This window comes from Marmota marmota, unplaced genomic scaffold, assembly GCF_001458135.2.
Source record: "Marmota marmota marmota unplaced genomic scaffold, marMar, whole genome shotgun sequence".
Classification (NCBI taxonomy): Eukaryota; Metazoa; Chordata; class Mammalia; order Rodentia; family Sciuridae; genus Marmota; species Marmota marmota.
In genome coordinates this window covers 45,878,876-45,902,768 of record NW_026000016.1, presented here as the reverse complement: position 1 = coordinate 45,902,768, position 23,893 = coordinate 45,878,876, and the positions used below count along the sequence as shown (strand labels likewise).

Below are 23,893 nucleotides of genomic sequence, written 5' to 3'. Positions count from 1 at the left end.
AAATAGCTGTTAGAAATAATTCAGTTACCTCTAGGCTCTCAGAAGTCCTTTTTGAGGACTTTTCAGAGTCCTCAAAACTGGGAATAAGGCAGTGTGCCCTTTTGTTAATGTTTCATCTTTTTGCAGCTTTCACTTTTTGTGATCAGTATAGCTGTTCCTGTCAGCAAATATTTAAGGTACACCTACTGTGTGCCAAGTTCATGTTTGAGAATGTAAAGGCAAGGAGGTCAGACATGGGATTGTTCAAATAATCATACAAATTTAAACAGGGATTATTAATCCCTTTCACTCCCTAGCATCATTTCATGACAAAGTATTACTCTGAACAATTAGGTGCTGCACTTGAATCCCCTACTTGTGATTTTATATACTTATCTTGTTTTTTTTTTTTTTCTTTTTTCTTCACGCTAGAATCAAACCCAGGGCCCTACATGTGTTCGGCAAACACTCTACCACTGAGCTGTATCTCTAGACCTTATAGAATTCTCCAACTCACTACTCAAAGACAGTTACTGTGTTCATTTTAAAGTCCAGGAGTTAATTTTATTCTGGGTTTGTCTTCTATACTCATTAAGTTAAGTTTGGGTTCCTAGATACCATTAATGTATCAGTTAGGATGCTTTCAGTAGTGAATAAAATCTGACCCTGACTGGTAATAAAGGAAATCTATCACCTTACTAAATAGAAGGGGTAGAGCAAACATCTGGATTGGTGGGTTCAGAAATTCAACAATATCAAAATCTTGGTTTCTGTGCAACCTCCGTCCACACTATCAGCTTTCTCTCGGGCTGCTTTTTCCTAAAGTTTCTTCCCCTACTAGCCTCAGTGACACTTTCTTCTTAACATCTATCAGACCAGAGGCCTCTGCTTTCTGTGGAACAAAAGTCTATTATTGGACCACTCTGGAAGCAATCACTGTGGCCAGGGAAACGCCATGCGCTGATTGGTCTGGGTTTAACACATGTGAAATGAGAGTTGGACTTAGGGAACCCATTGTAGGAAAACAGCACCTCTAATAAACCAAAAAACCTCCTACACTCTAATCTGTCACCCAGTCTGTTCAGCTCTACAAGCTACTTTTCCCCTCCTCCACTTCTAATACTGGTTCAAGCTCCATCATCTCTCACCTGCATCTTAGCCACAGCCTTCTATCTTGTTTCCTTGCCACCACCCTTGACCCTTGAGAATCCCTGCTTCTCAGAGCAGCAGGAATAATCTCTTGACAATGGAGGTCAGATTTGACTTCCGTCCTTCAACCCCTCCAAGTGGGTTCCTTTTCCAATGAGAACAAAAATCTAGTCTACTTCCCTACCAGTGAGACCCTTCATGATCTGGCCCTTACTTGCTTGATCTCTACCCCTTCTACACCACACTCCAGCTACACTGGCCCACTTTCAATCTCAAACATTCGTGCTTCAAGTCTCTCGCATATGCCATTTCCTCTGCCTCCTACATTCCTCAGGATGATCTCGACTGACCATCTCAAATGTAGCTGTAGCAGAAAGGCCTCATGCCATCTACAGATGCCCTAGAGCCTCAGCTGGCTGGCTGGAGGGCAGCTTGCAGTCCCTGACTGCACGGGGCTGCCAGTGAAGTCTGGGAGAGGCTGGGGCAACACACTCATTGCACACGAGGCTCATAGCCCATTACCCTGATTAATTTTCCTCATAGCACTAGAACCTATCTGAAAAATGTGTGTCTACTGTCTTGACCCCAGGTGCTGAGGATATAGTGGCTACAAGGGACTATTCTCTAATCACAAGAAATATCAGAGCTGAAAGTTACTAGAAGCCAGTCATTCCTCTATCTCTGCCTTAACAAGTGCAGAGGACTTGGGTTAGAGATCAGAAGTGATGGGCCTGAGAACTAGCAAAGCCCAGATCCTACCCCCAGCCCAAGATGAGAAATGGCTAAAAGCCAGAACTTGAGTCAAGAAGACCTGGTTCCAGCCCTGGTGGTGCTGCTTCCCACTTGCACTATCTTAGTGCTCTGCTCAATCTTTCTGCTTTTGGTTTTTGCCTCTGTAAAGCAGATCGTGATGGTCCTTAACCCATGAGATCATTGTGAGGATTGACTGAGATGATGCGTGTAAAGCACCCAGAACATGACCTGGCACAGGGCTCAACGTTTGTTGGGTACTTGGCTGAGGACTGGGGAATGGAGACAGCAGTCCAACCATCGGTGGGCCCCAGAAGCTGCTCTGCCCCCTGCCTATTTGCCAGTCTGCTCCGTTCCTAGGACAAGCAAGCTGAGCAAAGTTTCTCAACTCGAAACCCCTAATTAAAGAGGAGAGATGACATCCATGACTGATCATATAAACACTGCAGATTCCAAGTTCCCTTCTCCTGCTGCCCCAGTCCCCCTCTTCACCTCTCCCCACAAGCTATCTAAATAAGAACAGATTTTACCACCCACCTTGTGGGCAGAGTCGAAGCTGAGGCTGGGACCAGCTATTTATCCTTCGGCTGCTGCGGGAATTCAACACATACAAATAAAGCTCCTTTTCCAGCCAAGTGTGTATTTTTCCATCAGTGTGTGGCCCCCCTGCCCAGGTTGTCTTGTTTAGGTTGGGACAGCAGGAGGGAGGGGACAGGGAGGGGTGTGGGGCTGTGGTTTCAGAATCTGCCCCCAAGGCTGGCTGGCTGCAGGGCAGCTTGCGGTCCCTGACTGCACGGGGCTGCCAGTGAAGTCTGGGAGAGGCTGGGGCAACACACTCATTGCACACAAGAAACAACACATTCCGCTCTCTCCTTGCTTCTTGGCAAGTCACTCCTGCCTTCTGCCATGGCCCCCAGAGTGTCCATCCCCCCCTCCAACTCGTAGTTTATATTAGGGATGACAGATTATCCAATGCCTCTCATCCTACCCTCCCTTCCACACCCCCCACCCCAGCTCCAGAGTTTCTCCCCTCCATGAGCTTACCTCGCCCATCCCTTCCCCCACTCCACTAGACTGGGTCCCCTTCCTTCCATTGCCTTCCTCTGTTAACCAGAACCCTGAAACTTGTGCTTTAGACAAGGGGTGCCTCCCATCAGAGGCACCCTCCTCTAGGAGGTGAATTCTTAGACACCTGGTTTTCTCTCTTGTTCTGGCAGTAGCCAGGCACTAAGCTAAGCTCTTTACAAGAAAAATCTTTTTAAAGCTCTCCAAAGACCTTTAGAGATTAGGCATTATTAGCCCCATTTTACTGATGATGAAACTGAGACTCAGAGAAGTTAAGTAAAACCTAGGGGCAACTGGCTATTTATGGCACATCTGGGATTCAACCCAGATCTAATTCCAGAATCATATTTATCAACTGTATGATTCAGTTCTAATATTGATACATCTGCCTCTGCAGTTCTCCCCAAAGTAGCTGCAGGGTCATGGGCAAGTATCTCGACCCTTCCATCTCCTCCTCTATAAAACTGAGCTCCCTCTGCATGCTAATATGTGACAGCTCTGGAATTCTGAAGCTACCTGACACATCCAAACAGGGCAGTGCAAGTCAATCTGCTCACTTACCTTCTCACTTCCCCTTCTAGTCCCTCTTGTGTTCTCTTGCCTTAGGTTACCTACCACACAGGCCCACTGTCTATACCTGATAGCTCATCCCATCCTGACAATCTTTTTTTTTTTTTTTTTTGTACTAGGGATTGAACTCAGAACACTCAAACATTGAATTACATCCCCAAGTGTATTTATTTTGTATTTTGAGACAGTCTCACTAAGTTGCTTAGGACCTCGCTAAATTGCTGAGGCTGGCCTCAAACTTGCAATCCTCCTGCATCAATCTCCCAAGCCACTAGGGTTATAGGTGTGAGCCACTGCATCCAGCCTGGCATTCTTTTTTGCCCATAAAAATTCCCTTCCAGTAGCTGCCCTCTTCCACCTTAATGGCTGATAAGAGGACAATAGGTTGCTCCTCCTCCCCTGGATAGTGGGTGATGGCAGATAGTGACTTGGGAAAGAAGCCTCTGGCTGCTTCTCCATACAAGTGACAGAAATCTAACACTCTCACTTGTGCAAACAAAAATACCAGTTCACAGCTTGAGAAGTCCAAACTTACTTTTTAGGCATGGCTAAGTATAAATGCTCAGGATTCATTTCTCTCCAAGTGGCTACACAGACACCTGCTCCAATGAAAGAGTACTTTCTAACAGCTCTACCAAAGTTCCTGGATTGGTTCTCATTAAAAGGACTTGGAGCCAGGTGCAGTGGCACATGCCTGTATTTCCAGTGACTCGAGAGATTGAGGCAGGAGGATTGCAAGTTCAAGGCCTGCCTCAGCAACTTACCGAGAGCCTGTCTCAAAATACAAAATAAAAAGAGCTAGAGCTATAGCTCAGTGGTAAAGTATCCCTGGGTTCAATTCCCCAATACTTAAAAAAAAAATCTTGGGATATGAGCCCCCTCCTTGGACAAATCATGTGCCCAGGGGACAGAAAAGGCTGATAAGACTTCCACTTATGGCACCTAGGATGGAGTTAACTCCGTTCGAACAGGCAGTATAGAGCTGTGGGGAGCACTGCCTGAAGGAAAGCCAAATGGATGTTACTAAAACAGAGGAAGACAGACTAAAGTAAATAGCTATGACTAACCTGAAGGAACAAGTTGCCCTAATGGTTGAATTTCAACCATTATGGTACCCAAGGTAAGAGCTGATACAAAGAAGAGACAGAGAACTTGAGGACCTTTTAAATCTCACTATTAAATATACACCCACAGAGCTTTATTATAAACAGGAAGACCTGCCCAAAGTGCATGCATAGACTGAGGAATGGAGTTCCAGAGCATCATTTCTTAGGGATACAAATGGTTTAGTTCAGATAAGAACTACCTTTTACTCTGTGTTATTTGCATCTCCTTCAAATAAAGGTCCCAATGGTCCCTTGAGATTGGGAAAAAAATCTTTAGGGATATAAATATTATGTTAATTTCTTAATTCTGTTTTCTCCCCACCCCCTTTAACAGAAATTAATTGACATATTCTTTGTGCTAGGTCCTGTGAAAAGAATTTAGGATACAACAATGAATGAGATCAACAGGGTCCTTGCTCTTGTGGAACTATCCTGCTAGGTCAATTTCAGAAGAGCCTTGTCTACCCTTGCTCAAGCAAAAGACATGAGCAGTCATATTTTGTCCACCACAAACCCACAGAGACATATCCATTTACACACTATAATTTAGTGGACCAGGAGAGGTACCCAACCTAAGAGTAGTTAGCCCATTATATTTGACCATAGGCATAAATGACTTGGCCTAGTATAGAAAAAGAAGCTTGGCTAGTCCATTTCTCAATCTCTCAGGACATTGCTCCAGGAAATGCCAAAAGAGGGCTGGGGATGTAGCTCAGTTGGCAGAGTGCTTGCCTTGCAAGCACAAGGCCCTGGGTTCAATCCCCAGCACCCCCCCCCCCAAAAAAAAGCCAAAAGAACACAAGGCAATTATCCCAAGACCTGATGCTGATAGGATGTTTACAGAAGCCTTGAAGAATAGGTTCACAGTGAGGACCATGCAAGCAGAAGTCGTGAATCAACGTAGCCTACTAATCAAACGAAGGTTAAAAAAAAAAAAAAGGTATAATTAACCCAGGAGGTGTGCATATCTAATTCTGGCTAATTAGGAGGCTGAGTAGGAGGATGCCAAGTTTAAGGCCAGTGTGAGCAACTTACAGAGACCCTATCTCAAAATAGAATAAAAGATCTAGGGATGTAGTTCAGTGGTAGAGCACTTGCTAGCATGTGTGAAGCCCTGGGTTCAATCTCCAATACTGAAGGGGGAAAAAAATGGTATAATTATTCAGGATTATTCTTTTGACTCAGCAATCCCACATATATACATGTGTGTTAAAAAGGTACTTGTTGCAGTATCGTTTATAAGAGCAAGCTATTAAGCAATCCAAATGTCCATCAGAAAGGGAACAGTGAGATAAAATTATATTATCCATATAATGGGATACCAATACTATGAAAAAAAAATGGGCAAGTTTTCTTCTGTGGAAAGATCTTTGAGCTGTATTAGTAGGTTTAAAAAAGAAAAGGCAGAAGCACATGTGTGGTATTCTAACTTTAGGTAAAAATAATAATAATAAGCACTGCTATGCATCTTGCTTGTCTATGCATTGAAAAAACCTCTGGAAGGATATGTAAGACCCTAATAACAGTGGCAAACCAGTGAGGTTTTAGAAAGTGAGCAAATAGGGACAGGAATGGGACAGAGACTGTTATTTGAAAAACGTACGTTATTTGAACCATGTCAACGTATTACTTATATAAAAATTAGATTAAAGCTTTCTGAACACAAAAAAAATTAGATTAAAGCTTTTTTTTTTTTTTTTTTAGTCGTGGTTGAGGACAGACAGGAGACCAGGCCTACAAGAACAGCTTAGCCCACTTGTGGTGGACGTGAGTGACTAACCACAGATTCCAACTTGCTAGAACTCAGAGCTGCTTCAAATCCAGAACAGCTCCAGATTTTAGATACAAGGGCCAATCCCACTGCTCTCTCTGATCTTGAGTTTGCATAGACTCTGCCTCCATTGTTGCTTTATATTCTCTCAAGGATTACACACTTACTGGAGTTAATGCCTGGATCTCTTTCCCTTCACCTAGTCTAACCAGAACAGCCTTCCTGAGAATGAGTTAGAAGGATGGAGGGGTTTGAAATGCTCTGTCTTGGAGAAGAATGGAGTTCACGTATCAGTTAAAAAATGAAATAAAATTTGAAACACTTTTAAATTCAAAAAGGGAAAAAGAAGAGGAGGAACAAGAGAAAGAGGAGAAGGAGGGAAAAACAGGAGAGGAAAGAGCAAAGAGAGGAAGAAAGAAAAGGAAGGAGCAGGATGAGAGAGTCAGGTACTAGGCCACCAAAGCCCTGGTATAGTTCTGGAGCTAGCACCTCATTCCTTTGGCTGCAGGTTTTTGTTAAACTTGAGAAAGGCCCTGGTTGTCTCGGGGGCATTCATCCTACTCAGAAGCAAGGCTTGAGGGAGAAGCTTTCCAAAGCAGAGAGTGGGTGAGGAAGTTAACCCAAGGAGAAGAAAGTGAGCTGATTTTGGGGGATTCACAGGATCAGGAAACCCTAGTTCTAGGCCTGAGTCTGAATAAGAGCCCAACCTGCTCACTGCTTTCTTAAGACCACGCTGTCTGTCTGACCCAGTGTCAAGTACATAAAGAGCACTTCAAAATGAGTGAGCGGATTTGATTCTGAGGCCTCCAAACTTCAATCCTGAGCCTCCCCGGCATCCCCAGATGCCCCAGGTTCAGAAGATGGGTTAGGAAGAGCCTTGACCCTTTGATCACTCCGTCCTCAAAGCAGCCCCCAAGGCCACACCCATGACTCCACCAGGGGCAGCAGAAAGGAGCTGAGGGACACAAATGGTACTTCACTGGTGCTTTATTATACAGAAGAATCAAATATTTACATCCTGACAATTTTCACATGGCTGGAGATGGCACAGGACTAGAACCCGGAAGGGCACATAGGAGTGGTGGATGATGGGTGAGAGAACTTGCCAAACCAGAGCAGAGGTAATTAGAGAGGACAGTTCCAGAAAGGATCAGGGTTCTAGCTACCTCCCACAATCCTCTCTTACTCAGCCCTGCTAATTGTCAGCTCTTCTTTCTTCCCCTCCTTCACCTTTTTTCCCCCCTTGGGTGAGGAATGAACACTCTATAACTGAACTACCTCCCTGATCCTTTTCATTTTGAGACAGGTTCTTGCTAGGTTGCTAAGGCTGGCCCAGAACTTGCAATCCTGCTGCCTTAGCCTCCTAGGTAGCTGAGATCACAGGTGTGGCACCACCTCACTGTGCTCCCTGCTCCCTCCCTCTTTTTTGTATACCAGGGATTGAACTTGGGGTACTCAACCACTGAGCCTCATCCCTAGCCCTATTTTGTATTTTATTCAGAGACAGGGTCTCACTGAGTTACTTAGCCCCTTGTTTCCTGAGGCTGGCTTTGAACTTGTAATCTTCCTGCCTCAGCCTCCTGAGACGCTGGATTACAGGTGTGTGCCACCACACCTGATTCCTCCTTTACTCTTAAAACCTTATTCTTCCTGGCAAAGGGAAGCAAGGAGGTTGGGAAGGAGAAGACCCAGCTGTTAACTCTGCTGATCCATAGTCTTCCAATTTTAGCTCTGGATTTTTTTTGGATTTTTCCTTTTGGTGTGTACCTAAGTGCTTAGCAAACTATGAGCCACTGTGAGAGGCTCTCCTCCACAAGTCAGTCTGCCAAGGCATAGCACACAGAGCCCAGGTAAGCATACACTGAGCCAGCAGCTCCCAACATTTACACCACTCTAGTTCCTTTCTTTGGGCCGATTCTTTCCCATAGGCACCATTTTGAAAGAGTTTGCAATCAAACAAAATACACTTACGTGCATCAAAAAATTTGGTTTTTGATTTTTGTGATGAATCAATTGATCTTCATAAACTTCTACTGACCACAAAGGAGATAGCTAAAGTAAATGAACATACTGACTTGCTAGGAATTCAGTAAAAAAACAACAACAACAACAACAAACAAACAAAAAAAAAAAACAGAGAAAGCACTATACAATCTTCTCCTGTGCAAATGCACAACATTGACTAGACTTTTTGAATAGTGAAAATAGTTCACGGTGCCAGGAATCGTGGCACATGCCTATAATCCCAGCAACACAAGAGGGTGAGGGATAAGATCACAAGTTCCAGGCCAGCCTGGGCAATTTAGTGAGACACTGTCTCAAAATAAAAAGTAAAAAGGGCTGGGGTTGTAGCTCAGTGGTACAGGGCAAAAGGGTCCAATCTCCATCATGGAAAAAAAGAAAGGAAGGAAGTATTTTAGCTTTTTCACTGCTGTGACTAAAAGATCTGACCAAAACAATTTTAGGAGGAAAAGTTTACTTGGGGGCTCACGGTTTCAGAGGTCTCAATCCAGACAGTAGGCTCCATTCTTCAGGCATCAAGGTGAGACAGGACATCATGGCAGAAGAGTGTGGCAGAGGAAAGCAGCCCACATGATGATCAGAAAGCAGAGAGAGAGAGAGAGAGAGAGAGAGAGAGAGAGAGAGAGACTGACTCCACTCTCCAGATACAAAATATATACCCCATAGCACACCACCAATGAACCACTTCCTTCATCCACACTCCACCTGCCTCTAGTTACCACTCAGCTAATCCCATCAGGGACTAATTCACTGATTAGATTAGGGCTATTTCTTCTCCAAACTTTCCTGCATTGTCTCACATGTTGAGATTTGGGGGGACAACTCACATCTACATCACAACAGGAAGGAATGTAAAGAAAAGAAGAAAAGAGTTTATGGGAAACAGCTCCACCCCCTTCCCACACACCTCTCTTCTGTCCAGCCTTGGCTGATGCCCAGATCTTTAGAAGCAGACAGTAAAGTTGGACAGCAGTGCCACCCTGGCCCACAGGTCAAAGCACTGACCAAAAAGCACAGGCTCCCTTACCAAAGAAGCAGTCACATGTAGGGAACAGTCCCTAAAACTCCCAAACCTCTAACACACAGCCACTCAAGACTGGCTCCCTAACTCCAAGGGAAACAGTGATCCTATGGTGGAGAGGGGAACTAGGGTGACTTTCTAGAAGTGAAGGCTCCCAAAAATCATACCCTTGTTGTCTTCCCTGAAGTTCTCAGAGAACTCATTTCCTTTTTAAGAATTACCGATTCTCAGTACCCAAAGTAAAACAAACTCCTTCTATCAAGAAAACTCTTGATCATCCCTGGGCAATTAGGGACAGCACCATAGTTTAGTGAGTGACTACTCTGAAGTTGACCCCCTGGTAGGACCCTAAGGAATAATAAGGTCAGTTTATTCATTTGGAGCCTATAAGAATCCAGGAAACTCAACTAGTCAAATGATATTTTAAAATGTGTCAAGTTAAATATGGTCTTTGCCTCATCCCTCCAGCCCAGCCTAGACACCTTGTGAACCTATGTTGGAATTCCCACTAGGCACTGGGAGCAGCAGGGGGACAGGACAAGCGAAGCTGCAGAAACTTGAGCTGTGAAACTCAAGAGCTTTCTCAGGGTTGTCTTAACCGTGGAGGTCCTGTGGGTAGGTCCTGGCTAGGGATCACAATAGAATTCAACAGAACAGAGTTTCATTCAGTCTCAGGATTCCAGACTCTGTCCTTTGAGTTTGACTGATGTTGGAGTGCCCTGGAAAAAATCTCACCCATTTCTGGGTCTTGGATTCTTTTTTATGTTTGCAAGAATTAGCTTTCATATTTGTAAGAATGCACCAGGTTCTCACCCTCTCACCCTGAGATTGAATGTGTATGTGGGGTGAGAGGTACTCTATAGACCTTCAGATGCACTTGGGAAACCACAGATAAGAAAGTCATGAGGGGAAAGGCAGAAAGGTCAGGCCTATTTGGGGAACCCAAGACTCTCAGATAGCCACATGCTTCTAAAAGCATTGTAGGAACCTCCTCTCTGCTAGGTAATGGATCCTTGTCCCACAGAAAGACAGAATAAGAAGGATAAGAAGGGAAGACCAGGCTTGTGACAGTTGGTGGCAGGGTGCATCTGATGGAGGACCATAGGAAGGCAACTCACAGCCAGAGAGAACCCAGACTGCTACACAGTTCCTTGTGTGTACCTTGCTAGGATCCAACAATCCTCCTTCTTGCTGGAGGCAGGAGTTTCACTGGTGCTTGGATGTAGGAGGGGGTGGGGAAGCACACACAGGATCCTTTTCCTCCGTCTTGCCTGAGGGGGCTGAAGCTGTAACCATGACAGCCTGTTCCTCCCCATCCTTCTCTAGGTAAGACAAGCAGCTTGGGAGGTAGAGTACAGAGAGTCTGTCCTGGATCATGGAATCACCAGTTGCCTCTGGAACTTCACCCCAGGTTCAGCTCCTAGGTTTGGGACTTTCAAAAAGTGATGACACTTGGTGTGGTGGCACACACTTGTAATCCCAGCAACTCGGGAGACTGAGGCAGGAAGGATCATAGATTCAAAATCAGTCTCAGCAATTTATTGAGGCCCTAAGCAACTTAGCAAGATCCTGTCTAAAAATAAAAAATAAATAGAACTAGGGATGTAGCTCAGTGGTTAGGTACCCCTGGGTTCAATCTCTAGTGCCAAAAAAAAAAAAAAGTGATGTGATGTGATTTTGTGGTGTCACTGGGTAGTACTAGATGGTACAGACAGTACTAAATCCTGTGAGCTAGTAATAGGTATTCCATGAAAACCAATCAATCAAAGAGAAACATATTGTCTAAGAATTGGAGAATGGGATTAAACAGAGTTCAATAGATTTTACTGCTGCAGAGGTTTTTAGGGCTTTTACTATATTAACATGTTCTCTAAGAAAGGGACATAATGTGTAATCTCTTCCAAAGCTCATTTTAATAGGAAGTATTTTTTCATGGCAAATGTCAAGATTAATGGGACACAGAACACGTTTTATATCCTATCCATAAGTCAAAGGGGAGATGCCAAATGCCCTTGGTGGTCCCCTTTTCTGTTAGGTCTCCGTGTCCACTGTGCCATGATCCTGGCCCTATCGGGTCCCCTCCTCCTTCCCTGTCTTTTATTTCACTCCTTATCCTTAAGCAAATTTCCAGGTCTCTGGTCCACAGCTTTGGACCCACAGGGAAGAGGCAGCATGAAGGTGAAGATGAGGAGGGCCAAGGGAATACTGGGCCAAGAAGCCTTCACTGGTGATGGTCACAGAGAGAGGAGACCAACAGAACCAGGCCCTGCTGTGGATCACACTGGTGAGTTTAGGTTGTATTTATTTTATAAGCAGCCATCATTGAGGGAGTGGGGAGAGAAGGAAGGGAAGAGATGGAAAGAGAAGAAGGGGGAAGGACATTTATAAGTGTGAAGCAAAGACTGAGCCGGAGGGCCTGAAGCCCCCACCCGCCGATGAGCCCCCTCCTGAGGATGTGGCTCCCCTGGCCTTCAGCAGCAGTTCTCCATCCACAGAGGGTTGTGGATTCCCAAAATGGGTTCCCTCTGGCTCTATAAAATGGCTTCCCTCCAGTCTGGGGCCCCCTGGCTGCTGACAGGAGATGAAGGTCACTGAGGGGAAGCCATAGGTCTCCAGCCCAGGGGGCCGTCCAGCCTCAGAAGCTTCCAGAATGAGATCCACATCAGAGAAGGCCACAAGAGCCTGGGTGGAATCACAGGAGCTCTTCTCCAGCTCGTTGGCAGCAGCGTAGGCCAGGGGCCCAGGAGTTCCTGGGCCGGGCCAGAGCCGCCGAAGGTCATCCCTGAAGTGGGGGTTGAAGAGCAGGTAGAGCAGGGGGTTGAGGCAGGCAGGCAGCGGCAGCACCACGAGCAGGACAGACTTGACGGCCTCGGGGGTGACAGGGAAGAGGCCCATCATGGAGGCGAAGCTGAGGAAGGCCACGGGACAGTAGAGGAGCCCATCCGCGAAGATGAGCCAGGCCACATGCCTCACCATGGCACAGTCCCACACGGCCTCAAAGTCGCCCCGTGGCAGGTCACAGTAGAGTTTGATGTAGGCACCGGCCACCACCAGGAAGCAGAAGGAGTTCATCATGACCAGGGCCACCGCGAAGCCCAGGGCGGCCGGCTGGCCCTCGGGCGGGGCGTAGGGCAGGCAGAGCGGGGAGGCCCCGTACTCTCCCACCGAGGCCAGCGGCAGGGCGGCGGCCAGCCCTGCCAGCGACAGGCAGCCCAGGGCCCCGGCTCGGACACTGCCCAGCGAGGGCGCCTTCCCGGAGGCCCGCACGCACGACACGGAGACGCTGCACTGCACGGCGGCCAGGGTGAGCAGCAGCACCGACGCCTCGGACCCCAGGACGGCCAGGAAGCCCGTGGCCCGGCAGCCCAGCCCCGACTCCCAGCGGGCTCCGTACTCGGCGAACTGGCCAAAGGTCAAGGCGTCCACGGAGGCCAGAAGGCCACAGGAAATGCCCGTCAAGGTGTTGGCGCCGGCAATCGCACCTACCACAAACTTGACCGGGGACAGGGGGATGGGCCCGCCGGCAAACACGGTCAGCAGCACCAGCCCGTTACAGAGCACGGAGAGCAGCACGATGGCCCACACGGCCAGGCGGATGCCCCAGCTCTCAAAGAGGTGCTCGCAGGGCTTGAAGGGGCCTGTAGGAGAGAGGGACGGACGTCACCCCTGGCCGAGGCTGCCACGACAGAAACCCTGGTCTAAGGGAGGCTGACTTGGCCTCTGCCCTCCAAGAGCTGCAAACGGAGTGGACACTAACCCTCCTCCTGATACCCACAGTGCAATCCCGATTACTACACTCAAGAAACGTTAAGTACATCTTTCCAAAGGAGCAACATTTGGAAGGATGGAAGAGACAGACGGGCATTCTGGAATGGAGAGGGTACCAGAACTGGGGATACCACTGCGGTAGTAGAGACACAGTCCTTTGAGGGGCTACCCAGTCAGTAACACTTTTGCTGAGGTTCTGCTCAGTGACCCACTAAGGATTCCATTGTGGATGAGCCCTGACTGGCTTTCCCTTGCTCTCTGAGAACGGTATAGGCATATTTCATACTCATCTGTCAATCAGTATGTGGGAGGGAAAACAAATAATCAAAACATAGACGACTTCTGGGGTTTTCCCACCCGACTTTGCACTAGATAGGTGAGATCCTGGTGTTTCCCATCACTCTTCTCAGAGTCTGTTCTTAAATCACTTTATGACTTTGGACATATTATTTCTTCATTTCCTTTGGCTTCAGACTCTTGTTTCTCAATGTATTGCTAGGTGGTTTGGGAATTTGAGAGGCTTTTGCGGGAGCTATTTTTAAAACATTTTTTTTTCTAATTATGAAATAATATATGGTAATTGTAGAAATTTTGAAAATATAACATGGAAAAATTAAAACTGCTCATGACCTCACTTCTTAGAGAAAAGCCATTATTTTGGCATGTTTCCTTACAGAATTTCTTTTAAAATATACATATACGTGCGGATTTTTTTAACTAAGTTGGGATTTGACTGAATAGAGATTTTTATTCTTTAAGTTAAATTTTGTGATGCTTGCACACTTTTTCCATATCCTTATATTTCGCAAAACCATATCTCAATGGCTGTGTCATAAATACTCCACCATATAATGTACCATAATTTATTTGACCATTTTTATGAGCTATTTTAAAAGCAAGTTTAAGTTAAACCTTATTTTTGGAAATTTCCTCTTTTACCTCATCCCTGTTGGTTACTGGTTTTCAGAGGTGACATTTCTGTGGCAGTTTGAATTAAAAAAAAAAAAAAGCACATGGATTTCCAAGTGAAAAAAAACAAAAAAACACCTGCTTCCTCTAGGTTGGGTCAGTGCTCTGGCTCTGAGCTGGCGCTAGGGAGCGTGCTATTATCAGTAAGTGCTGAGAGCTGGTGTTAGGCAAGGTCAGGCCAGCGCTCCAGGGTTTGGAAAGGGGAAAGGAGAGGTTAAGGGATATGAACTAAAAATTGAAGCCTGGAGAATGGAGGTGGGATGAAAGAGGAAAAGCCAGCTGTTCATCACTTTTTGTTCATTCTGAATAAAAGTTCCTGGCCTGAGCAGCAGACTGCTGCTGCCTTCTAGCATTGTTGGTTAACATTTTATACACAGGAAAGGGACTTTTTCACTCTCAACATCTTAGGCTAAATTGCACTGAGGAGAAAGAATTTTCTTTCTTTCTTTGGGGCTGTGGCTCAGTGGTAGAGTGCTTGCCTTGCACATGTGAGGCACTGGGTTTGATCCTCAGGACCACATAAAAATAAATGAATAAAATGAATGAATGAATGAATAAATAAATAAATAAAGGTATTTTTTAAAAGAGATAATACATTTTTTTTAAAAAATGGCTTTGGGTTGGATGACTCCAGACAAGGCTTCCTCTGCGGTAAAGTTAGACAGTACTGGTGCAGGAATTATCCAGAGACACTGGAGATTTTGCACTGTGGAGGATTTTAGTCAAGAGACTGTAATCTTGCTGGGACGGAGCAGTGAGGGCTGGAGAAGGTGACTTAGTCCCACGTGACTCTAGTATTCTGTGAGGTGGTTTTTAGATTGAGAGAGTGCTCAGAAGCAGCCCCATGTCCCCCGAGCAGGGGTTCAAGGCATTCTTTCTTGCTTCTGTCCTCCATGAGAGCATAACCTCTAAATGACTGGTTTGCAGAGGTTGCTTGACTGCCTGTCACCCCTCCACCCTCATTCTGATATTCCCCATGTAATAGTAGCCATCAAGGGTCAGAACTCCCTCCTTCCTCAGGAATAATGAGAAGAGGCTTTCCTTCCCCTAAGATGGGAGTCAGGCAAAGACCATGCCTGACACTTAGCTACAGATGGGCCACCTGAACCGGCCTCTCTCTAGGTGGGTGGGTGCCCCTTCTCCATTCCCAGGCCACCGATCTCACCTGGAATAGGGCTACACTGGACACTGTGGTGTGGCTTTGAGTCCTCCATCTCCATTTGGAGCTCATCCAGGTCCAGGTCATCTGAGAGAGGAGATGAAAATGTGGCTGAGGCCTGGACCTTGGTGTCACCTTGCCACCTTTCTCCTAACCCCTACCCCTTTAAGTAGATGTGTCACTGATTAACTGTTCAGTCCTGGTCAGCCAGCAGCTCTGAACATCTGCTTCTACCCTTGGGTGTAAATATTTGGTCAGCTCCCTATTATTCACATATGGATCATGTCCATTGTGGGTTTTGAACACCAAATGTTATGATTAGTCCTGGTCTTTCTGTTCTCAGCCCTCCCCTGTCCTCTCCCATCAGCTGTAGTTCACGAGTACTTAGAATTTGGGCCATAGCTGCCCTAATAATGGGAGCTACGGATCATACTGTTCTCCACTCTGGTCAGGCGGTCATTGTAATTCCATGTCCAGTTGCAAACAATAAACATGAAGGGGGACCTCTGTGAGCTGCAGTGTGTTCAGAGATGAGCCAGGGATAGTGGGGGAGCAGAAGTCATTTGTGTGAGAAATAAAGTAGCTGGGGGATGGTTGGCTTGGAGAAGGCAAGAATAAGTGGGGATATAATGGCTGTCCAAGAGCTGAAAGCCTGTTGATATAAAGAGGTTACACTTCTACATGCTGTTCTGTCCCAGAGGGTAGAACCAACATCAGTCGATGGATTATATAGAAGGAGGCAAATTATGGTTCAAATGAAGATGTTCTAGCTCTTCAGCACGTGCACAGTGGACGCATGTGTTCTGAATATGATGCCAACTACATTTAAGAACTGGAAGGGCAGAGGAATTCAGGAATGAATAAAAGATGGTCCTGCTCACGAGGGACTTATGGAGACAAATGAGGAAACAAACTGTCATGCTACAAGGCCTGTGTCAACTGATGGATTTACTTTGCAACAAGGGTTAACATTCCTTGAGCTGTTCCTCTCTCTGTGAGTCCTCATTGTCATAGCTTCCTTAACCTTCACAATAGTGCATGAGGCAGGTGTCAGATAAGGAAACTGAGGCTCATTGAAGTTAAGTGGCTTCCTCTGGGTCTCCCAGCTAGTGATGACAGACCAGAATACAAATCCAGATTTGTCTGACTACAGAGCCCAGATGTTCAACAATCATGAGATGGATTGTTTGGGGGGGATTGGGGAGTGGGAAGGTGGGGGGAGGTTTACAGATGCATAAGCTAGACATTATTTATCACTGGAGCTATTGAACTAGAAAGTTCCCAACGTGAGAGGATGCACTTCTACCCTGAGTCAGAGTTTGGACTAGATAATCATTAATGTCCTTCCAATTCTAAGCCGCAGCTCTACAATTCTAGGTTAGTAGGATAAAACAGGGATGGAAAGGTAAATCCATCATTGGAGAAATTCTGTAGCATCTTTGAATGAAATGAGATTTTTCTTTTTTCTTATTTACTATTGCAGTTTGGGGGGTGTTTTTGGATCTTGGGTGGGTTTTTTGTTTTGTTTGCAGTGGTGGGGATCAAATGCAGGTCCTTGAGCCACACCCCCAGCCCTATTGCAATATTTCTTAACCAGGACCTGTGAACTCCAGGGGATCAGAGACACCTCAGAGTCTCAAAATTCTATAAGAACTTTGAAATGACTCTCTGAAATAGCTTCTAACTATAAAGACACAACTTTCTTTTATAAGGACAACCCATCAATGAAAGACATTTTAAAGAATAAAACTTAAGTTTCTGAAGTCACACTGGGAAAAGTACCTGAGGATCCAAGTGGCAAGAAAGAGCTGCTTGTCTTTTAAAGGCACCTGTACATTCATCAGGTTTAAAAGACAGTCCTTACGGACTCTTCATCATAAGGAAACGGATAGGTGACTCTGTTGCACTTGTGCCCATCTTTGGCTCGCGGTCTAGTTCCTGTGTGGGTTCTTCTTCCCCACTTAAAGAGTAAACACCTTCAGTTGGTAGTTTTCCCAGGAGGCTGGAAGACTGTGGCCTTGGCCTGGACAGCATCAGGGTGGGTAGGCTGAGGTGTGCCCACAGAGTCCTGGCATTTCCTTCCTTCTCTACCTTTCATTCCCTGCCTGCCCCTCCAGAATGGGGCTTAGCAATTCTTTGAAATCAAAATGCATGAATGAAACACAAGGGGTGAAATCAATGGACTCTGTCTGAGGCTGGGAAAGTCACGGCCAAGGTGTTAAGTAACCACTCTTCAAACAAGGAGGAAATCGAATCTGGCTGGAGCAGGGCTCCTGGCTTTCCTTCTCGAGGCTCGTTTGCTCCCACAGGAAGTGGGGGGCCCTGCCCTAGCTCCCATTACAGGCGGCAGGCAGCCCACGAGCTCGACGCCCTGTGGTTCTCCAAGACTTAAGCCCCGGTGGAAAGTTTCACCTTGAGGAAGGAAAGTTTCCATTCCTCCTTCCAGCCCCCTGAGGGAGTGTGTAGCAGACATCCGGGAATGTCCCCTGGGGACAGCTGTCTGCTGGCTCAGCCAGCTGCTGGGACCTGTGAACCTCCTTGTCAGGTCCTTGTGCCCCATCTGGGAGGGGCTTTGGTGCACTGGGAGTGAGGGTCTCAGAGACCCCCAGACTGCCCACTCAAGGTTCAGCCTCCACAGCTATATCCTGAGCTACACTACTAAACTGTCCCCATGCCAGAAGGGGATCCAAGTTCTCAGCAGCAGCAGTGGTAAACCCACTTCACCTTATATGGACTCTTTCAAGCCTCCCAACAGTCTATGAGAAATGTATTATATTTCTCCTTCATTTTTATTTTATTGGTGCTGGGGAGCCCAGGGGTCTTTTACCATTGAGCTACATTCCCAGCCCTTTTTATTTTTGTATTTTGGGACAGGGTCTCAGTCAATTGCTGAAGGGGCCGCTAAATTGCTGAGACTGCCTTCAAACTTGAGATTCTCCTGCCTCAGCCTCCAAGTCGCTGGGATTACGGGTGTATGACACTGGTTCCAGCTATCTTTCTCATTTAAAGACAAGAAAATGGAGTGTCAGTAAGATTAAACAACTTATCTAAGGCAACCCGACTGGTGAAAGCTATAGTTGGGTTTAGACCTAATTCTGTTTACCCCATTATGAGATGTTTTTCTTACATACTTCAATTTAATTTTTCAGTTCAACTTCTCCGTTGAGAGAGTACAGAGAGGAACTCAAGATGGAAAAAGGAATGCAAGAAGCAGGACCTTGTTTCTCTCTCCTAGTTCATCTTGTGTTCAGTAACATGGCGGGGTGTGGGGGAGCATTGCTCTCTGCCCTTCAACCAAGACACCTCTTAGTACACAGTTCCTCAGAACCCCTGGCTGTCCACCCTAATCTTTCCCTTTCACCCCAACTCTTCCAGAAATCAATCTGGCCCAAGACAGATCTCAGTGAAACCCTCTTGTGTATAGTGACCATTGAAGTCTCGCTTTCAGACTCACAAGAGATGGGAGGTGCAGGATACCCTTGGAGAACAATAATTTCTACAAAGATCCTTTTGGTTGTAGGACATATTGTATCCGGATTTTTTTTTTTTCTGGAAGCAGGTTTAATTCAATTGATTTAATTCAATCCTACTTGGTTTAGGTCTGTTTTCTCCTAGAATGCCCTGAGGCTGAAGGGCCCATGTGTCAGAGAAGGCAACCACAAAGAAATATGTGAGCCCCAAGGATAGGATACTAACAAAGACAGCACCTGTGAGGTACTTTGTGAATCGCAAAGGAGGAACCTGTTGAGATGTTATTGTTGCCATTGTTACCATCATTACTTCTCCCCTAAGTACCTTTGGGGTGTTGCATTAGAGAGTCAGGCGCAAACAGTGGGAGAGTTCCTCCCAGGTCACAAGCAGCCACCCCCAGTCCTCCCTCGGCTGCCCCTCTTAGATTCCCTTCCAGGCCCCCCAAGCCTCCTCCCTAACTTCCTCTCTACAGCTCCCCACCCGCCAGTCTAGGCATCCCCCGTCACTCACAATGGTTCTCTGCTTGTCCAGCAAGGAGGCTCTGGGTCCTCCTTGGAGGCTCCTCCTCCTCCAGGTGGAAGTCCTCGGCCTGCCACTGCCCAGAGGGTTTGAAGAAGCTGGCACAGACCCCATAGGCACAGCACTGGTAGGCATAGGGCACCTCCAGAATCCTGAGGATGGGAGAGGGGCTGCCTCATTATGTTTGGAGTCTAAGACATTAGCCCTGAGTTAAGAGATTCCCCAGCCCAAGAACTGGGGACTAAGTACCTGCCCTTCAACCACAAAGTGTCCTGCTCACTATGCCAGCAGCCTCGAGGACTTGATTTGTTAAGAATCTTGCACCCTGACTCTGAGGGGCTCTGGGCACATGCCAGTCTTTTCCTCATTCATCCTCAGAACTGAGATGGGGAGAGAAATGTCTGCCCTTTATTGAAGGAGGACTCTTAGCAGACTCAGAGTAGGAAGCAACTTCCCCAAGGTCACACAGCACTTACAGTGCTCTGCTCCCCAGCCTAGGCTGCGGCTCTTCTTTCATATTGCAGGAAGCAGGGATTCTCCTAGGGATGCTCCACCCTTGCCCTCTGTGAGACCCACACCCTCACCTTCCCCTATGGGCACATTAGAGCTGGATAGCGTGTCCTTGGAGGGTGAGGGCAAATGTCTTGGGCACTTCATTAGTTTATAGTAGACAAGGCTCGGGCCACACAGGCTGCACTGCTGCTGCCGCTGCACGGAGGAGGCCTGGATGTCATTAACACCAGGGACGGGCTGTGCAGTTTGTTTTCCACTCATCATGCCCTGGGCTCTGCCCTGATTCCAGGGACCCAGATGCTGCCAAAGTGAGGACGGACAGCCTGGCTATGTGGAACCAGGCACAGAGTAAGGAGGTCCAGGGGCCTTCAACCCCATTTACTACCACCCTCATACATTCCAGTGTTCTCTAGGAGTGGTACTTGGGGTGGGGAAAATTCTAGAAAGAGATGAAGAGGAAGAGGAGGCATGTATGAGACCAGACTCCCAGGAGGCCCAGGGAGCCTTCCCATGCAGTCTCAGAGACACTCCAAGCCACTAGGCTCTTCTTGGGGTGAGGTCCCATAGCTTTCTCCCTGTCCCTCCCTGGCCTCCAGCAGACCCCGGGCAAACATACCCAGATGTGGGGGGAAAAGCCAGGCCCTCACCTCAGTCTTGGGAAACTGTCCTTGGAGAAGGCCTGAGACAGAGCCAGGTTCCCTTTGAGCTTCAGATGCATCAGGCCCCCAAGCCCAGCCAGAGGCAGTGTAGTCAGCTGGTTGTCTGTCAGATCCCTAGGACAGTGGATGGCAGGGTTATTGGCAGTCAGTGGGATTGCTGAGGGGGCAGGGCTGTGCGGAGGGTGTGGCCAGTGTGCCTGGGATGGAAGCAAGAGGAGAGGAGCAAAGGACAGAAGATGAGCACAGAGAGAAGACGGCATTACACGCCGGGGAGGAGTGTGGTCAAGAGTTGCCAGAGGCACCATCCACAATGTATTCATTCATTCGGTCATTCAACAAACACCAAGTGCCAGCTATGTACCACTTAATGCCAAGCTGTCCCAATTTAGAGGTAACAGAGCCCCTCAGACACAGCTCCTGTATCCAGGTCTGATTCCCATCCAGGAATCCCTGCCCGTCCCCCTAGGGGACCTGTCTGCGGTTGGCTTCCTCCTCCTTTCTTTCCTCTGCTATTCTGATGCTACAGAGGCCAGAGTTGGGGATAGGACAGAGCTGGGCATCTGGCTACCGTAGGGATTGGGTCATCCATCCCGCCCTTTGGTGCCTTCTGGAGCCAGAGCTGAGGACATACATGGTCCTCCACTGGAGATGCATTAGAGGAAGCCGAGGCTCCAAAGCAAACACCACCACCACAGATGGTGCGTGGTGGAAATAGCCCTGGACTGGAAGGCAGGAAACCTGGTACTGTCACCAACTCCTTGGGTAACCAAAGGGAGTCACAAATCTGCCTGAGTTCCAATGTCCTCATCTTTCAAAGGATAAAAATATCTGCCCTACCTATCTGGCAGGAGTACAGCAAACAGGAGAGGGAAGACGGAGGTGAGAGTTTTGCAAGGTCACAGCCCAGAGCCCAGAGAGCCGCAGCCTGGGGAGAGACTGCAGCCTAGGAGTCCTGGGTTCTGTCCTCGGCTCTGAGCCTCTCCCCCTGAACCTTGGAGATGTCACCTGTGTCATGAGGATCTGGGGCTCTGCAGCCGGGGCTGGAGCTAGCCCAAAGGAGTCTCTGTGTTATTAGAAAAGGACCCCCTGGGGCCGGCCTGCCTTTGGGACACTCGACTTGGAAAACAGGGAGGTAGGAGATCAGTAGGATCCCTGGTGCAGCCAATAACCTCTACCACAGCGTGTGGCAGCCCCTGAAATAAAGGCCACGTGGCCAAACCTACAAGCTCCCTATTTACATTCTATATAAATTAGCGACCTCTGGTCCCTGGCTGTTCTGCAGAATGGCAGCCTTTCGAGTAATGTCAAGCAGAACTCCTGAACTCTCTGAGACCCTGGTTCCACCAACAGCCACCACCCTCTTGTGTTGAAGAGTTCCAGGCCCATACACCCCCTTTATTGGTGCATGTAGAGCATCGAAAGGCTGGGGGTGGAGTGGGGGATGGGATAGGGGGACAGGGGGAGGACTGAGGCTGCCAATGTTGCAGAACATTAGCAGATGATGTTCTGGAGCTTGCAAGAGGTGGATTCTGTTTATCAGGCCCCACAATGTGTCAAACGGACTGTCAGAATGATTGATTAGGCTGGAGCCCATCTCCCTGGCATGTGTGGTCAAACTTTAATGCATGTCCCTAATCAGGGGTGGTTCTCCTACCCCCACTGGACATCCCACAGTTCCAATTGGTCCCTAGCATCCTAGAGGAGAGTGAGTGGGCACTTACAGCTTGACCAGGGAGCGCAGCGTTGAGAAGGCTTCTGGGTGGATGGATCTGATGGCATTCCAGCTTAGGTCCCTGTGGACAAAGAGTGTGATAGGAGAGGATGGTGGCATGTGGAGTTCTCATTGTTCCCACCTGGGCTCTTCCTCCCATCTGACCTCCCTCCAGTTGCAGTGACCTTAGCCTTTGGGGGAAGATACCTGCTGCTGTCCAGTTCCCAGCCTGGTTGTGGCATCAGAAACAGGGACATAGCAGCTTGGCTCTAGAGCCACATGGCCCCCGAGTACCATCTGTAGGGAGAGGTATTTCTCGTCCTCTGTGTGTGCTGGGGTTAGGGGCGGTGGAACAGGAAGTCTGTGCATGTCACATATGTGGACACTGGTCACATGTGCTATGGGTATGAGCCTGGCATTGCCTCCTCCAGGGCCCACCCCTGGGTACTGCAGGTACTCACAAGGCTTGTAAGGAGCTCAGCTGGCTGAAGGTGTCAGCTCCGATTTCCCAGATGCGGTTGTGTTGGAGGCCGCTAGGGCAGCAAGAGAGGTTGGATGAGCCTCTGGGCTCAGACTCTGGCTCTGATCCACGCCCCCTGAGCACTGGGAAGAAGAAAGAAGAGCCCCCCACTTCTCCTGGCACAGGAAGAAAGGGCCCAGCCCGCGGATGTCACCAGAATTAAAGGGAGCACAAGGGGATCCGGTTGCCTTGGGTAAGTGGGTCAGGAGACAAAGCCACAAAACCATCCCTGTGGCCCAAAAGGGAGTCAGCTTCCAATGTTCCCACCGGGCCTGGCTCTCGGCCCAGCTGAACTGCCCCTCACTCCCCCACTGCCATGGGTCCTCCAGATCCCAGCCCAGGGGCAGAGCACCGCCCAGTCCTTGGACAGCCCAACAGACTGGCCTGAGCCAGGAAGCAGAGCTCACTAAACTGGTGAGATGGATCCTGGGCCTCAGACAATGCCAAAGAGCCACAGACAAACAGGACAGATCCTTACACATTTTCTAGCCCGGGCCCTACAAAGGAGTGCCCTGCAAAATATAGATACACAGAGGCCTAGGATGCCATAGTTTAGTTTGAGAAAACAGGAGCTGGGTGAATAGGGCTTAGAGAATTTTTTAAAGTGATGTTTTTCCTTGTGAAACTTGAATGGGGGGGGGTGTTGGAGAGAGTGTGTGTGTGTTTATGGGCATGTGGAAATGAGTGTGCACACTCCAAAATGCAGGGTGCTTCCAGCTCCTCTGAACCTTTCCCACATCCATCCCACCAGGCCCTAATGTGGCCTTGTTCCTTATCACTACTGAGTTTTTCTTTCTAGCTTCTTCTTCTTCTTCTTCTTTTTTTTATTTTCCCCAGTGTTGGGGATTGAACCCAGGCCTCACACATGCTAGGCAAGCGTTTCATTACTGAGCCAAAGCCCCGGCCCTCATCCTCTGCTGCATTTCTAATGTTGCTGTTGACTCATAAGGAGCCACCTTGAGACTCCTTTAGGGTTCCAGCTCCTGGGTCTGTCATCTGCTGTGAGTCCTAGGGGCCATATCCAGTCCTCTTCCAGGCTCTCAGCCCTAATGCTTTTGTTCAACAAACTCAGAGAAGGGAGAAAATTCTGAGCCTGATTCGCCCCTTGCTGATCCTCCCCTCAGACCTGCCAAGTCTGGCTTGCCTTTGTCTCCCTCAGCCCCCAAACTCA

At 47.8% G+C, this 23,893-nt stretch overlaps 1 protein-coding gene and 1 non-coding gene across 5 annotated transcripts in view; one reads left to right on the top strand and one right to left on the bottom strand.

Moving 5' to 3' along the window:
- Positions 1 to 5,320: 5,320 nt before the first annotated feature.
- On the top strand, positions 5,321 to 5,393 carry Trnaa-ugc. Its single transcript has one exon. It is a non-coding gene; the product is annotated as a tRNA-Ala (tRNA).
- Positions 5,394 to 11,322: 5,929 nt separating this feature from the next.
- The window catches only part of Lgr6 (leucine rich repeat containing G protein-coupled receptor 6), a 117,394-nt gene continuing 104,823 nt past the window's right edge, over positions 11,323 to 23,893 (bottom strand). For all 4 annotated transcript variants that reach the window (XM_048809691.1, XM_048809690.1, XM_048809689.1 and 1 more), the window contains 6 exons: positions 22,664 to 22,735; positions 22,213 to 22,284; positions 20,480 to 20,605; positions 19,311 to 19,471; positions 15,336 to 15,416; positions 11,323 to 13,071 (listed from right to left, as the gene is read on the bottom strand). In XM_048809691.1, the coding sequence (XP_048665648.1) occupies positions 11,816 to 13,071; positions 15,336 to 15,416; positions 19,311 to 19,471; positions 20,480 to 20,605; positions 22,213 to 22,284; positions 22,664 to 22,735 (1,768 nt within the window). In that variant the 3' untranslated portion in view covers positions 11,323 to 11,815. The remainder of the gene's footprint in view (positions 13,072 to 15,335; positions 15,417 to 19,310; positions 19,472 to 20,479; positions 20,606 to 22,212; positions 22,285 to 22,663; positions 22,736 to 23,893) is intronic.